This window comes from Rattus rattus, chromosome 3 (genome assembly GCF_011064425.1).
Source record: "Rattus rattus isolate New Zealand chromosome 3, Rrattus_CSIRO_v1, whole genome shotgun sequence".
Classification (NCBI taxonomy): Eukaryota; Metazoa; Chordata; class Mammalia; order Rodentia; family Muridae; genus Rattus; species Rattus rattus.
Genome location: NC_046156.1, coordinates 89,662,365 through 89,680,138, shown reverse-complemented (window position 1 = coordinate 89,680,138; position 17,774 = coordinate 89,662,365). Strand labels below are relative to the sequence as shown.

At 41.7% G+C, this 17,774-nt stretch overlaps 1 protein-coding gene across 1 annotated transcript in view; it reads right to left on the bottom strand.

Moving 5' to 3' along the window:
• Positions 1–11,074: 11,074 nt before the first annotated feature.
• Veph1 (ventricular zone expressed PH domain containing 1) overlaps positions 11,075–17,774 on the bottom strand; it is a 773,456-nt gene continuing 766,756 nt past the window's right edge. Inside the window, exons 13-14 of the mRNA XM_032898283.1 lie at positions 15,666–15,802; positions 11,075–11,609 (exon numbers count right to left, since the gene is read on the bottom strand). Coding sequence (XP_032754174.1) covers positions 11,373–11,609; positions 15,666–15,802 — 374 coding nt within the window. The 3' untranslated portion in view covers positions 11,075–11,372. The remainder of the gene's footprint in view (positions 11,610–15,665; positions 15,803–17,774) is intronic.

Sequence of the window (17,774 nt, the reverse complement as noted above, 5' to 3'; positions counted from 1 at the left end):
TCCTGATAGCTCACTCTTTACCCATAGATCCAGAGTGGACTATAAGGAAGTCAATCCTTAGTGTGTGTGTGTGTGTGTGTGTGTGTGTGTGTGTGTGTGTGTGTGTGACAATCTCACTATGTAGTTCTGGAACTTATTACATAGATCAGGCTGTCTTCAAACTCACAGAGATCAACCTGCCTCTGTCTCCTTAGTGCTGGGATTAAAGGTATGCATCACCACATCCAGTTAAGAAGTTAATTTAAAAATGAAATACAATACACATCCAACCAAAATAACTCTCACAGACTAAAACTTCACCAACATGCATTTGAAAGTGAAAAACAAAACAAAACAAAACAACCCCCCCAAAACCAAAACAGCACTCGAGAAAATAAATTACTACAAACAAGCAAGAAACAATGTGATTGGAGCGCCTCAGCAGACAGACAGTGAAGACTCAGCATAAACAAAGACAAAGGAATAAAATTCTGTAAAAGTACTTAGAAGATTAAATGAATAGGAATCCCGGGAATGGGAAAATGAGACTTGGTGCATGGACTAAGACTAGGATACAACTAGAGAAAGGAGACAGACCTAAAACAATTACACGGAATGAAGCACAGGGATGAAAACACACAATAGAGTTCAAATCATGAGACACGCTATGGAGATCTACTGTGCATTTGGAAGGTTTCATCCCATGCCTAGGCCAACAGAACGAGAGCATATCTCAAAGCATTTCACGTAAGAACATTCATGGCCGGTCTTACTCACAATAGCCTAAACTAGAAACATCACACATGACTACCTGCTCGAGAGTAAATAAATAGATTCTGTCCTGGTCGTATCAATCACAGAGGTGGTAATGTTACACTGAGGGAAAGAAACAACACATAGAGGAATTCATACTCTGTAATCCTATTTATGTGACCCAATTTAATATAGGATGGAGGCCTCTGGAAAGAGGCTCGAGGAATTTTCAGGAATTATAGTAATATTCTGCATTTTGCTTTGGCTGCTAATATTATGGGTTTATGAAACTGTAAAAGCTCATAACTGAATAATCTGTGCTATATCAGGTTTATTGCAGGTAAATTACACTTCCCCAATGGGTAAAAATTAAAATATTAGAGAAGAGCAAAAGGTGCACACATGAAGCATATGAACATCCCTTAAAAATTGATGTAAGAAGACAATAAACAACTCATTGGAGAAACATGTAAAATATAAATAGGAATTCAAGGGAAGGAAAGTTTGTAAGCCAGTAAACACGTGGAAAAATACAACCTCACTAGTAAGCAGAGTCACGCAAACTCAAATTCTACCGCATTGGCACTGATGAGACATACACAGAATTTAAGTTTAAAATAATTCTAAAATGCCAACTGCGTTTGAGAATGACAGACAACAGAAAGAGCTAGAAGGAAAGATGGACAATACTCTACATGGTATGAACGGGAAGGGCCTTTAGGAAGAGGATCCCATTCCAGGGAATTAAGGTCAACAACTGGCAAACAGGACCTCAGGAAACTAAACAGCTTCCCTACAGCAGAGGAAACTCAGTACAGGGAGGGGGAGGCCCATGGAGTGGAGGGAAACTGCCAGCTGTACGTCAGATAGAGGATTAATCCAGAGCATACACAAAACGGAGAATCAAGAGAGCAAACAGTTCAATTAAAACTGGGCTACTGATTTGAACAGGGTATTCTCAAAAGCAGAAACAAAAATGACAAATGTCGTAAGAATGTTTGATATCTTAGCAATAAGGAGAATTCAAATGAAAACCCTTTGAGATTTCATCTCACCTGAAAAATGCTGGTAAACTGTGGGCATGTGGCTGTTGAGCTATGGGGACATGGATGGTGAGCTGTGGGGACATAGATGGTCAGATGTAAGGACATGGATGGTGAGATGTGGGGACATGGATGGTGAGCTGTGGGGACATGGATGGTGAACTGTGGGAACATGGATGGTGACATGTGGGGACATGGATGATGAGCTGTGGGGACATGGATGGTGAGATGTGGGGACATGGATGGTGAGCTGTGGGGACATGGATGGTGAGATGTGGGGACATGGATGGTAAGCTATGGGAACATGGATGGTTGGATGGTGAGATGTGGGAACATGGATGGTGAGCTGTGGGAACATGGATGGTGAGCTGTGGGAACATGGATGGTGACATGTGGGGACATGGATGATGAGCTGTGGGGACATGGATGGTGAGATGTGGGGACATGGATGGTGAGCTGTGGGGACATGGATGGTGAGATGTGGGGACATGGATGGTAAGGTGTGAGGACATGGATGGTGAGCTGTGGGGACATAGATGGTCAGATGTAAGGATGTGGATGGTGAGCTGTGGGGATGGATGGTGAGCTGTGGGGACATGGATGGTGAGCTGTGGGGACATGGATGGTGAGCTGTAGGGACATGGATGGTGACATGTGGGGACATGGATGGTAAGGTATGAGGACATGGGTAATAAGATATGGGGATATGGGATCTTTCTTCATTGCTGGTGAATGCTGCTACTATGTAAATCAGTGTGAAGACTTCTCAACAAACCTAAGACTAGATCTACTTATAACCCAGATATACCATTTCCTAGTAAATGCCCAAAGGACCTGAAAGGCTATTCACGATGGTTAGGAAATGGAGCGAACTGAATGTCTTTTAACTGATGAATGGATAATGTAAATGTGATGTTTAGACACAGTGGAATTCTATTCAGCCATGAGGAAAAAATGAACTCATGCACTCTGCAGGTTAGAATGAATAGAACTGGAAGATATAACGAGTGAGGTAACCCAACACAGCGAGACAAACACCACACATCTACTCCTATTTTAACATCCCATTTCTGAATCTTTAGATTTGAATATATAACCCAAAGTACCTCCAGAAGCTAGGAAATTAGAAAGGGACCATGACAGAGAGTGTCTGTGGGAAAAGGAGCTCTAGAGAAGGGGGACACAAGGACACAGATGAATTCCTCATGAACAGGGGAATAAAGGAACCAGAGTGAGACTTACTATGTTTCTTAAAGGCATGGATGATTTATTACTCATCTTTGAGTCCTAGAATCCCAGCTTCATGCCAGGCATGTTCTGAATGTTCACTAAGTATTGGTTAAATTAATGGCAGAATCACATTATTTTAAAAGATGTCCTGGGTAACTGGTGCAGAATGATTTGTGACCACAAGAGAGAGAGGAGTGGGGCTAATGATCAGAAGTTAGGAGAGGCAGCATTTTCAAAGATCATTAGCAATGAGTAACCTAATGGGAACCAATATTTGAAAATGGCACTGACTGTGTTGGATTTTGAATGTTTGACTGATTATGCGAGATTTTTATTTACAGTTTAATAGTTTTCTGAATTCTCTACAAGATATGTTATTTCATGATCAGAGCAAATTATTTTGATGAGCTACAGACTGATGAGAAAGCAATGGTCTCTCCATTTCCAAAAGTGAGCAGCTAGAAATGATACGTGCCAATAATGACAAGCCAAGGCCTTGTACAGGAGGATGAGGTAGACCAGCAAGCTCTGAGTCTCCAAAAGCCTGAGATTCTGTTTAGTGAAGTGAAGCATGTTGAAGAGATGGGGATATTACAGCAATGTCCAAAACATGTAGAGATATGTGAGAGGCGATTTCATGGAAAATCATGAGATAGGCCCCCTGTGAGATATCTGTGTGACGAGTAGTTAAATTGTCTTTAATTTAGTATAAGTGCCCATGGTATTATGGTTAATTTTCCAAGACGGACATATCCAGATGGTAGTTTGGGCTAGATTGAAAGGATGTGCCTTATCCTGATGTTGGAGTAGGTGAGCTAGTTTAGAAGACCAAATCATTGCTTTTCTTTGTAAGTAAAAAGACTCTTGGCTCATTTCTCCCATATTATAGTGGATCTGGATTAAGAGGGAACAGAGCATTTCCAGAGGAAATCTGATGTGTATAAGTGACTGGTAATCACCGTGGAATATACATGAGTGTTCCTTCTGATTGTATGAAATCCCAGTCTGGTGGTAAAGGGAGTGATGGTGGAGAGATCAGAGATATAAATTTAATATAAGATAATAAAAAGTGAGATCAGTTTCTGCAGAGCAGAAAGCAGTCAATGTGTCCTCACACGTGTGTGGGAGTGTTCGTGTGCAGACCCAGACTGTGGATCGTCTACTGACATGAGTGGACTGGTAATTGAAAACAAAACGAGGTAAGAAACAATTCTAAAAGAATTCAAAATAAGAAAAGTTTGGCTTTCTGAGTGTTGGGACCTGTGACTCTCGGCTTCTAATGGGATCTCACAGGACTCTGTCCTGGCTGAGACGGTGAGTCTGCCACTTAAGTGCTTTGACATTATTTGACTCCTCTGGATTCCTAGCACTGGAGTGAAAGGTAGTCACTTACTGATTGAAAAACAACGGAATTCATTTTCTGTTCCATGGAAGCATTAAGCTTCATATAAAGAGGCATAAAGGGACTATGCAAGCACAGTGCATTTGGTGGTCATTTTATAGACAGATGTTCAAGGAATCCAGGATTTCTCACCCACCTAGGCCCTCAGAGATGCTTTCTCTGAAATAAATGAATTCAATATGTGCCGTGAATGGGGTTGGGGAAGGAAGGAAAGATTGTCTGTCTGGAATATGCTTTGCCAAGGATGGGGTTCTCATGTCAGGGCCCGAGAGCTAAGCTTCCTGGAAGGTCTGGTCCATGTTCTACAAGCACATGGCTGTAGGGCCTTGCAAAACGGGGCAATAGAAGGAGGCTCATACAGCAGTGGCAATCTGTGATCTCAGCTCATTCAATGGAATCATAGCTTAGCAAGTTCATATGAAAACTGGTCCTTGGGAGCTGTGTAGCATCTTTGAAAGGTATACACCCACCCATTCCACCCACCATCCCAGCCACCCATCCCAGCCACCCATCCCACCCACCCCTCCTTGCTATTCTGCCTCTGGTTCTCCAGCTTCCGTCTTGGTTGCCAACTTTGCCTCTCTATTTTGTCTTTAGTATATTTATTATAAAAGTATCTTCTGGAAATGCTCTTCCTACATCATGCCAGACCGGAACTCGGAGAAAGAAAACTGAAATCAGTGGTAATAAAACCTTGAGACCTCCCACCAGCTAGGCTCCAACTGCTAAGGCTACACACTCACACCACGGGTTAATGGCCAGGATTGTGTTTGTAAGGGTGCATGTCAGATGTAAACCATAATGAGAACCAATGAGAAGTGGCTGTAGTTCCATACGGGCTTGCAAAGCAATCACCTAATATTTGCTAAGAAAGGACGACATAGAGCTACTGTGGCAGTTTGAATATGCTTGGCTCAGGGAGTGGCATTTTTAGGAGGTGTGGCTTTGTTGGAAAAAGTGTGCTACTGTAGCGGGTGTGTTTTGAGACCCTCCTCCTAGCTGCCTGGAAGTCAGTCTTTTCCTAGCAACCTTCAGATCAAGATGTAGAACTCTTTTTTTTTTTTTTTTCAGAGCTGGGGACCGAACCCAGGGGCTTGCGCTTGCTAGGCAAGGGCTTTACCACTGAGCTAAATCCCCAACCCAAGATGTAGAACTCTTGACTCCTTCAAGCAGTGTCTTCCTGGATACTGCCATGCTCCCATCCTGATGAGAATGGACTGAACCTCTGAGCCTGTTAGCCAGCCCCAGTTAAATGTTGTCCTTAGAAGAGTTGCCTTGGTCATGGTATTTCTTCTCAGCAATGGAAACTCTAACTAAGACAGCTATAAGTATGGCTACATTTTATTTTCTTCTTGAAATGGATAGGAAGGAATGACATACCAAGCAGAGTGAGGTAACTGCTAAATCCCTCCAAATACGTTTAAGTAGCAGTAAGACTGATGCCTTGAACACAATGTTATCATTAATACAATGTTTTGCAGTTTCATTTGTAACATTTTGATCTCTTCCTGGTAAATCAGATGGCGAGACTTTCTCATGTTTTTTATTAAGGTAAAAGTCTGCAGAACATTTTTATATGAAGCACTGCTTATAGCTGATCTGGTTTTTTTTTTTTTTTACATGCTATTCTGCCCAATCTAGAGATGAAAGAGGAGTAAGTTGCTAGTTAATAATGTCCTTTCATAAGGTAATAATTTGAATCCTCATGAGTCCATGCTAAGAGAATTATGGCGTTTTCCTAGTCGCTGTGCTGCAGAAGACAGTTTTTCAGCCCCTTTGTCTTTCAGGAACATCTCTGGGGATAAAAGGAGCAATGAATCCTAAGTTACTTCTGTTGTTTTGTTTTTCTCTAAAAACTCAGAGAACTGGTCATCCTTTTCAGGGTTCTTAAGTCATGGTATTTATTTCTCTGCAGTGCCCTTTAGATTTTGCCCAGATCTCCCCATCTCATTTTGCCTTCCTTCCTCTCACTTTTGTTTATGGCAGCATCACAAATAGGCCTTTGGCTCCTAGGGAAAGAAGGTGGATAGAAGATGAACCAATTACCAGTGTGTTTGACACGAGCGACCAAAGATTAAATATTAGTATTAGAAATTATAGAGCATTTATGTTTTATTAAATAAAAGTTCTCAAGAAATAAGCAGATAAAGATCTCAGATATACATATTTTCATTTGAAGGCCTTCTGCAAGGAAAAAAAATCAAAATGAAGTAAAAATGAAAACAAATTGAATTTCTGTCCACAACTACAAATTTAATCATGCTTTTTAAGGTTTCAGCATATTTGGAAAAATGGTTTCTTCTTCAATCTTGGGAAGGCCTGTCTGCGGCATGCCCGAGGCGACAGCTGAGGAAGTGACAGAGATTTCCCTGGGTGACAAATGATTTTGATGCTCAGTGGTTCAGAACCCAGGGGAGTTTACTTGCCTTTGAGATTGTGCATCACGGAACGAAACCAGTAGAATCTGGTTCACAGGCACCAAGAGCCAAATTCCAAATTAGAGGCATTTAGTTAACGCAATGACAAAGGCTCTGTCAAAAGTAGTGAAAACAGTCGCCTGCCCTCACAGAGCTGATGGCTCAGGCTATTTTTAGTCTACGAACTTAGTGTGAAAAAAATCATTGTCTATGATTTAAAGGAAAGTTTTATTTTACTATTTATTTGTGGATGTGCATTTGTGCACATGTGTGGGGTGCCCACGGAGGCCAGGAGAGGGAGTTACTGATGGTTGTAAGGCCATCAGTGTGGGTACTGGGAATTAAACTTCAGTCCTTTGAAAGACCGGGAAGGCTGGGTCTTTTGACCCCAGAACCATTTATCCAGCCTTCTACCATTATTTTATTAAAACCTCTTACTGAGAAAGGCATGAGGGCCTTGTTGGAATTTACTTTAACGACTGTCACCAAGCTGCTTAGCACTTCATGACTATTTGATTAAAGCAGCTAGATATTTTTTTCTGGATCTTAAGAAGGAGTTGGTAGGGGCTGGAGAGACAACTCAGCAGTTTAAAGCACTTGGTGCTCTTTCAGAGGACTGGGGCTCGACTATCATCACTGACATTGTGGCTCGTCTGTAATTTCAGTTCCAGGGGATCTGACACCCTTTTCCTGACCTCTGGAGACCATGTAGGCAAAATGCTCACACATATAGAATAAAATAAGAAATACACCTTTAAAGAAAAAGAAAGAGCTGGTAGATTTAAAAACATCACTCAGATAATAATTTACACCTATAATTATTCTCACCCTCTTTCTGGTCAACTTCATATGAAAAGATGTCCTTCCAGTGCCTACAGTGTGTGTGTGTGTGTGTGTGTGTGTGTGCGTGCACGCGCGCTTGCTTCTGCTTTCAATAAAAATCCGGCTGAGTCCTGGGGAAATAAAGAGGTTGTCTTTTTATTTTGGAATCTCCAGGCCAGGTATGGTTCCTGCTGCTTTGCAGGTTCTCAGTAGATTGTTGCTCATACAGATTGCAGGCATGTGTGTATATGTGTCTGAGTGTGTGCGTTTTGTGTGTATGGTACATGCATATGAGTATGTGAGTGCTTATGCATGTGGGGGTTAAAACAGAACATCAGGTTTCTTCCTCTGTGGCTCTCTGCCTTTTTGCCTCAAGACTGGGTCTTAGTCACTTCTCTATTGCTGTGACTGAACACCAGCACCAAGGCAAGTATAGAAGAAAGAGTTTACTGGAGGCTTATGGTATCAGAGGTTAAATATATTTCCATCACAGCAGAGAGCAAGGCAGTAGGCAGGCATGGTCCTGGAGCCACAGTTGAGAGCAGACATCATGAGATGTCACATGGCAGAGGTGGGTGGCCAGGTGGCTAACTTGAAGTGCCATGGGCTTTTGAACCCTCAAAGCCCATCTACCCCCATCTACCAGGGACACACCTTCTCCAACAAGACCACACCTCTGAATCCTTCCCGAATAGTTCCACCAACTGGTGACTAAGGAGTCAAATATATAAGCCTATTGGATCCATTCTCATCCAAACCACCATATGGGGTTTCTCACTGAAACAGAAGTTCACCCTATCAGCAGCCAAGGAGCTCTTGGAATCCCACTTGTCTCCAACTCCCAGTGCAGGGTTACAGGCCCCCAAAGCCATGCTGGGCTTTTCATGTATGTGTTGCTGATTTGAGCTCAGGGGTTTATGTTTATAGGCAAGCTCTCTCACGAATGAGACATTTCCCTGGCCCCTGGATACAGAACTTGAAAAATTATTCTCTATTACATCTAGCAGCCCTGATCTCGTCCTTCCTTGTCTATATTTATTAAACTGCTTTCCTTCCTATGATGACATCACCTAAAAACAAAATAAGAAACCATTCATCTATTCTGCTCTTTCACCTCAACTCCACCATTAAAAAATTAAAATATGACAGTCAATTCCTACAACACATCGAAAGTTAACTTTTACTGGATTGTTCCAATGAAATTGTTCTTACCAGTGACATCAATCGCTTCCTAATTATGAAAGTCAAGCTTTATCTTCAGGATTTCAAATTGCTGACATCCTGAAAATCCTTCTTAATTTAGCTTTTGTAATATCATGTCTCATGGGCTATATCACCTCTGAATACTGATTAGCTAATCTAACCTGCCTTTGTCTAAATATTGTTACCCCAAGAGGTCATTTTCAATTCTCCATTTCTTATATAACTCAGTCAATTCCGTATCTTTCACAATTACCTACATATGCAGTGGACCCAAAATTTGACCTCTTGAACTCTATTTCCAGCGTGTAATAATTTCTGTGGCTCATAATATCCTCAAACTTTACATGTTAAAATTGAATTAAGTTTCTTTGCTCAAGTATGACCCCTTTTACATTTCCTATGCGAGTGAGTTAACGGTAGTGTCAATGCGGTGACAACTTTTCCAGGCTTCTATGCTAAAATACATAATAAATCAATTTCACAGAAAAAAGTTATCTTTGATATATTACCAGCGGGCTTTTATATGAATTAATCAGTGCATAACAAATCACCACATGGTTTGCATTTAAAGCAGGGTACATTGTTACTGCATAGTTGCTGTGGGGAGGAGTCCATTTTATCCCAGTTCTCTAAGCAGAGGACCTCATGGCTGCCAACAGGATGGTGATGGCCTGGGTCCTGAGAGGCTCACTACTGTTTCAGGGTCACGTGGGTGTAGGTAAAGGTCACTCATTGCCTTGTAGCTATAGCACTGTGGTGGCTTATTCAAGGTCACCAGGACGGTCTGACATATTCCTCGTCTTCTAAATGATTTAGCTGATAATCTGGCTATTTAGGACGTATCAGTTTACTAAAGACATCTGAGGACCTTAATTCATCTGTTAATTCTTAAGTTTCTGCTGTAATGTAACACAATTGTAGAAGGGACCGTCCTATCACCTTTGCCACATTATATGTTAGAAGCAAGTTTCAGTTTCCACCCTCCGCCACTCAGGGGGCAGAACATTATTACAGGGCATGGGTCACTGGATGTCACCTAAACTGCCTATGGCAGCTTAATTCAAAAATTATATAAGGGTAATGGGAAAAACCAATAAATGCTTATAATTTGGGCAATACAACGCTTAACACAGAGAAGAAAACCACAGAATTTTAATTAAAAAAAATCTTCAGGTTTAAGGGAGGTGAGGCATATTTACAAAGAAGAAAAGGTGTCTTTCTATTCTTATTCTCTATGCTTACTGCCTTGGACAGTGGATAGAACCATGTGTCTAAACATTAAAATCCAATTTACACTCTAATAAGAGCCTAAATTTAATTACGTAACTGGAGTAAGAATCATTGTAACATGTGCTGCCACCCTTTGTGTTGAGAAGATGAATGTTTGAGTGTGGCAATTTAAATAATTAAACAATTTTATTGCCTCCATATGCTCGGGTATTTGAACACATGGTCCTGTTGGTAGCGCTGTTTCAGGAAGTTATGGAGTCCTTAGAGGGCGGAGCCTTGGTGGAGGAAGTGCATCCGTGGAGGTGGGGTTTGTGGTTTTATAACCATACCCTGCCTCCCACCCTCCCTGCTTCTCCTGTGGAAATCAGAATCAGCCAGCGTCCCATTGGTAGTGCCAGGCCTTTTCTGCCTGCTGCCCTGTGCTCCCTGCCACAATGAACTCGCTCTCTCTCTGGGACCATAAACCAAAATAAATCCTCTCTTCCTGAAGTTATTTTCGTCAGGGTATTTTGTCATAGCAACAGAAAGCTAATTAATATACTGAAGTTAACAGCTTTCTTTTGAGTACCTTAGTTCAACTTTTCCTAACATTTTTTTAAATGTTTTTAATGTGATGGTTTTCCTTCAAGATAGATTTTTCAGGCATCTATTGTTTAAAATTCCATCCATCCACCCACCCATCCACTCATCCACCCATCCACCCATCCATCCATCCACCCATCCACCCATCCACCCATCCATCCATCCATCCATCCATCCATCCATCCATCCATCCATCCATCCATTTATTTATTCATTTCTTCTTCTTCTTTTTTTTTTTTTAAAACTGGGGTTAAGAATGTGCCATGGTATGCAGACAACAGAGGATAACGCCAAGAGTTGGTTCTCTTTCCATCAAGTCAGTTATGGGGCTAGAACTCAGATCATGGGGCTTGGCAGCAAGTGCCCTTTACCTACTGAGCCCTCTTGCTGGTCTCATTCATTGTTTTCTTACATTCATAAATCACATAGCTACAGAAGTTCTTTTATTCGTTAACTTTCCCTTCCTGGCCTATGTGCTCCATCCAATATGATCTCCATGGTTTCTCTTTCCCATGTCTTCAGGCAGAAATCTTGGAGTTAATACAAGATCTGTGAGGGCAAGGGGTTTACTGAGAACCCTGCCATTTTAGGCTCTCCTTAGGGTTAATGGTTTCCCTGGTATTTAGTGAAACCCAATAGTGCCATGGTGGGTTCTTTGTTGACACTAACAATGCCTGTCTTGAGTGGTCATAAGAGCGGGCCTACGAATCCCTACAGATATGTGGTTACTTCTCGGCTCTCCCTCTCCTTTGCCTGGGCCAGCGCCACGTTGATGCACTGCAGCCACTCCTCTGCGTTTTTCTCATCCTTGGCTTTGAAAACATAGGTCTTATTGTCTGTGAAGATTTCAAAAGCCCGAGGGAGAGAGCGGTCCCGACGCTTCTTGGCCACAGCTTTCACGCTCTGTACTTTGCTGAGTTCTATCGGGGAATCATCGGGGTCGTCCTTCTGAAATGAATGGAAAGGAAATCATGAGTTGGCTCCTGCTGCTGCCTATTCCGCTGACTTTGGGAATTTCCCAAGAGGGCCTGGTCCTTTCACATCCTGTGGCTTGAGACCTTTCTTGTTTTGGGTACTAAGGCCCACAGAGTCATTAGGACAACAGAAGCCCAAAATCTGGCTTCTATTATAATATCACAAGTCATCACAAGATAGCTAGTTTACTGAAAGTTATTATAAATGAAATTGGAAAATAAATTTAATTCATGGTTCTTGGATCTTCTGTCACTTTATGTTAGCACTATTAATAGAACACAAGACAGCAGTGAAATCTTGAATATTCTCACCTCAAATTTTCAGCTAGTTAAGAGCCCTAGTGTTGGGTTTTTCTGTGGGGTAGTTCTGGAAAAGGGAATTGAAAACCTAGTGTTTGAATAGCTTTTGAAATCTCTGCACTAGAAGCATGCACTGTCCATAAACATTACTCAGTGATGTTGCATTTGGGTTTTAGGAAAGCAGAGGTTTAGGAACCTCTGTGACAAGAGTCATCAGATTGGGCTGGCGTGAATGGTTTTACTGGAAAATGTACCCGTGGTTGGGCATCTTGCCAACTGTTCTTTTCCATCCCTCCTCTGACAGTCATTTCTCCCTACTTTGAAATAAAAAAGCACTGTTCTCATTTACTACAAACTTTCTAGAGTGTATGCTCAGCTTGGAAAAGCCTCAGGAACATTGAACACCCTATACCAATACAACTTAGGGATATTAGGGAAGTACTGTCATAACAACATAACTTTTCTATATCAATTTTATTAATAGATAGAATTTCCTCCCTCTCCCTCTGTGTGTGCATATGTGTGTATGCATATGTAGAAGTCAGAGGTCAACATCAGATGCCTTCCTCTTAACCCTATCCACATTACTTTTTGAGATGAGTCTCTCACTGGCCTAAGTGCATCAATTTGGTTAGGACCAACTGATCAGCAAGTTCCTGGGACCCACCTTTCCAGTAGGGTTAGAGACAAGAGTTGCTGTGTCTGCCTTTTACATGGGTACTTGAGATTCAAACTCAAGACTTTATGTTTATGAAGGCCATCTTCCTGGTCTAGCATTTCCTTTTTAATGTTTAATACTTATTTATTAAATGTGACATTATACTAAAATGCATTCGTAAATGATATAACTTTAAAAAAAGAGAAGTCAACCAGAAAAATGAATACTTAGAAGTTGATGATCACAAAAGTTAAAATAATTATGTTTCAATTTATGCACATGGTTTTCTTATATTGAAAAATGAGAGGGAGGACTAGAATGATGGCCCAGTGGTTAAGAGCATGGGCTGCTCTTGCTGAGGACCTGAGTTCAGTTCCCAGCACTGATACTGGGATGTATACAGTTGTCTGCAACTCAGTTTCTTCTGTCTTCCTACTCATACACAGACACTTATAACTAAAAACAAAATAAATCTTAAAAATAACATGGCAATTAAGACACATTGCTAAGGAGAGGTAGTAAGAAATCTGAGTTCAAGGGGAACACAAGCAATGGAAATATCTCCAATAAAGATGTATGTATTTTCTGAACCCCAGTGAACTAGACTGTTGGGGGAGGGCGGCAATGGGGGAGGGTGGGGAGGAACACCCATAAGGAAGGGAGGGGGGAGGGATGTTTGCTGAAACCGGAAAGGGAATAACACTCGAAATGTATATAAGAAATATTCAAGTTAATAAAAAAAAAAAAGATGTATGTATTTTTAAAAAGACACATGATTCTGAATTAATGTGTTATTTGTATTTTATTTTATTCTAGTAATTATATCTAAAGAAAAAAATCTTAAAAAATTTAAATTTAAATTAAAGGGGAATATTTTTTAAAAATGCAAAATACTGAATGTGTTAATTGTATTTTATTTTATTCTAGTAATTATATCTAAAGAAAAAATTTTTTAAAAATTTAAATTTAAATTAAAGGGGAAATAGACTTTTTTAATTTTGAAATATCAAATTTATTGTGCAACATAAATCACAACTGTGCACACTCATGATAAATGTGTTAACCTTTAAGATGTTACAAGGTATTACACAGATTTTTTTTTTTCCAAAAAATTCTTTTAGGGTTTACACAGGACAAAATTTGAGAATATCTCCGCTGTACACTCTATTAGCCTAATTTGGTTTATATTAAGCATTTGTTGATAATACATTGTTTGAGGTCAGTCCATAGCACAGAAATTGATACACTGTAACTGATGGAGAAAAGAGAGTTCCTGTAGTAACCTAAAGAAGATCAATTAAGACAGGGACAGAGAGAGGAGAGGGGAGGGGAGGGAGGGGAGAGAGAAGGGAGGGGGGGAGGGGAAAGGAGAGGAAGAAGGGGAGGGGGGAGGGGAGAGGAAGAGGGAGGAGGGAGGGGGGAGAGGGAGAGCATACTGCTGCTTAGCTGGCTTATGGAAATCAAGACCATAAGAATGTGAATTTGTATTACAGTCTGGATTTGCCTTTCAGGCCAGATTTTCACTGGTCTCTTTAAAAGACAGCTATCAAGGATGTGGCTAGATTTCAGCAGGGTTTTTAGCCCTGATGGATTAGTGTGTCCTTGTGATCAGAGGTATTTTGTTATACATTGTTTTTCACTATTGAGATACACGTTCTGTCAGATTTCTACGCTGCCAAACTGTTATTCCCTAGAACTTAGTTAAAAGTTTAAAACTTGGGCGAGAAGACTATAGACCATCATTTGAGTGTTTGGAAATAGTTTCATAGACTAGTTTGTGTTTGTACTAAGGGTCTGAGATATAGTGCATCTTTATATCTATTCCTGAGTATATATCTATTCTTGAGTAAATGTAGGAAATTCAGATGGTCATTTCAAACACTTAAAACTGCTTCAACACAGACTGATGCCAAAAAGTATTTCTTTAAAATCCAATAACTCTTTAAATTGAATATGCCATCACCCTTTCACTTTGAAAGGTGTTTATCCAGAGAAAAGCCACCTCTGTATGGCACAGGCTGAGAAAGATACATACACAACTTCAAAGCATCACAAAATACATTTTTAAATGCAAAAATCATTTTGAGGGAGGTCTTATTCAGGAAATACTTTCTTAGAATTCATCATAATTCAGCTGTACTATACTTTACTCTCACTGAGAAAAGTATTTCAATAACATCTCTAGTGAGAAATCTAAAAACACGAGAATTGTTTAATGCTTAACCCATTTAATTTATTGACAAGGCAATGGTTCAGTTTATACGATGGTTAAACTCAACTTGCCTGGGCGAATGGGTCCCCAGATAGCCATTAGAACATGGTTTCTCAGTGTGCCTGGATGGTGCCAGAAGAGACAACATTTGAGTCAATGGTAATAAAGATCCACCCCCACCACCGTGGGTGGCATCAGTCCATCCAGGCAGCATAGGACAAAACCACAGAGGAAGGACAATCTGTGTTACACTGAAGCTCTTTTCAGAATAAAGGATAATGGCATGTTCCAGGTCAACAGGCAGAACTCCGAGTCTAAGGTCAGCCAGGGCTATATGATGAGAACGTCTTCTCAATAATATCACCGCCATCACCACCTCCACCACCACACGCTGGTGCTTGGTGTGTGGCACGCCCTGGAGCACTCTGGAGGCAGAGGCAAGATGATCACCGTAAGTTCAAGGCCAGGCAATGCTATACAATAAGGCCCTGTCTTAACACCTTCCCCCACAGTGTCAGCATCTTAGGGAACAGAGGCAGAGACACGGCTTTACTCTCACCCTCGGCTACTTGGGGAGTTTTCCTAATCTCTTAGAGACTCCAACTTAGGCCAAAGTGGAATGAATTCCTGGCTTTCACAGAATAAAGAATGGCAAGACTAGCCAGCCTGAGGCAGTGTTGTGTTGAGTAGATTTTAAGATAGACTTAAGCATGAGGCACTCATAAAGTAAGATATTTGAAAGCATAGGTATGAGCTTCTGAGACTCCCAACTGTGTTTTTACAACTGTGTGCTTTAGGATGTAGTGGGGTTTGAAGGAAAGAAAAACAATTCAAGTGTTAAAATGTGTCAGAGAACTCACAGATTTCCCCTTTTGAAACAGAAGTTGGTTTCCAGCCAGTGTAAAATAACGTGTTTTCCACCTCTTGATGAATTTCCATCTCACTTGTTTCTCCTTAAGTTTTCCTTCAATGAGAGGCTGGCCATCTTGATTTATAACTATGGAGGGAAACAGAATGATCAAGCACTCATTTTCTATTATTGACTTAGCACACGATCAAAAGTCATAACTGTAAAACGAACCAGATCCCGGAGAGCACATCTGAAACATGGCCAGAGAGGGTCTGGAGAGACCACTTGGTGTTTCCTGCTTTTGCAGAGGACCCGGGCTGGGATCCCAGCACCCACACTGCAGCTCACGACCACTTGTAACTCTAGTTCCAGGAGTTCAGTGCTTTCTTCTGGCATCTGACAGCATCTTGCATGTGTTACACATAAACCCACCCAGGCACATACGAGTACTCATGCACACATAATAAATAATTAAAACATTTGAAAGAGAAAAGTGCCAACAATTGGCAACTTGTTCACACCTTCCTGCTTTATGCTAAAAAGATCATTTCAGGCGTGGTGGTGAGAAAGGGTCAAAAGCCTGCAGTGACATGCTTCTTTCTTTTAGATTTTATTTTAAATTATGTGTGTGCGTGTGTGTGTGTTAACAAACAGGAGGGCCCAAGTGAGGATGCCTTAGTCTTACTTGGGAGGGAGAAGAAAGCAATTCCTAGAGGTGGGGAGAAAGGAAGAGACCTGGGAGGGAAGGGTAACAGGGAGGGGAAGAGGACAACATGATCAGGTATTGGGAGGGGGGAGGACTGAAGCCCTGAGGGTCAGCAGAAAGAATCAAAACAGACAACCTGGGAAGGTAGGAGGTGGGGGAACCCTCTAGAATGCACTAGAGACCTGGGAGGTGAGAGACTCTCAGGACTCAAAGGGAGGGACCCTAGATGAAATGCACTGCAGTGGGGGGAGGGGAACTTGTAGAGTCCACCTCCAGTAGAAAGACTCCATCAAGTGGAGGGATGGGGTTGCCATCCCCAGTCAAAAACTCTGACCCAGAATTGTTCTTGTTTGAAAGAACTACAGAGACAAAAATGTAGAAGAGCCTGAGGAAAAGGGGTTCCAGTGGCTGGCCCAAATTGGGATCCAGCTCAAGGGGCAGCTCCAAGGCCTGTCATGATTACTGATACTATGGTGTACCTATAAACAGGGGTCTATCATGACTGCCCAACAAGCAGCTGAAAGAGTCAGATGCAGATATTTATACCCAACCAATGGACAGAAGCTGCTGACCCCTGTGGTTGAATTATGGAAAACGTAGAAGAAACTGAGGAGGAGGACAACCCTATAGGAAGACCAACAGGCTCAACTAACTTAGTTCTCAGGATCTCTCAGACACTGAGCCACCAACCAGGCAGCATATACCTGCTGATATGAGGCCCTCAACACATACACAGCAGAGGACTGCCTGGTCTGGACTCAGTCAGAGAAGATGCACCTAACCCTTGAGAGACTTGGGGCCCCAGGAATGCAGAAGTCTGGTGGTATTGGGGCATTCTCTTGGAGACAGGGGAAGGGGAAGGGGGAGGGGGAGGGGGGGAGAAGGTGTGGGATTTGGAGTAGTCGGAGGGTGGACCAGGAGACCAGGGATAAAGTCTGGACTGTAAAAAAAAATTAAAGAAAAAAAATTGTGTGTGTGTGTGTGTGTGTGTGTGTGTGTGTGTGTGTGTGCGTGCGCTCACATGAGCGCCCGTGAAGATGAGTGCAATGTCCATGGGGGTTGGAGGAGGGAATTGAAAGGCCATGATGTAGGGAATGCGTCCTCTGAAGATCGTGGGTATTCCTTCCTACTGAGCCAATTCTTCAACTCCTCTCAATGAGACTTTTTTCCTCCTCTTCCTCCTCCTCTTCCTCCTCCTCCTCCTCCTCTTCTTCCTCCTCCTCCTCCACCTCCTCCTCCTCCCCTCCTCCTCCTTCTCCCCCTCCTCCTCCTCTTCTTCTTCTTTTTTAGAATGAAGTCATAGTAACAGAGTCTGGTTAGCGGTATTTAAATTCTGACACCCAGCCTTCTGTGCCTTGGGACCACTTTGTTTATAGTATTTAGTTCCTTAGATTAAACTGGAATGACCGCATT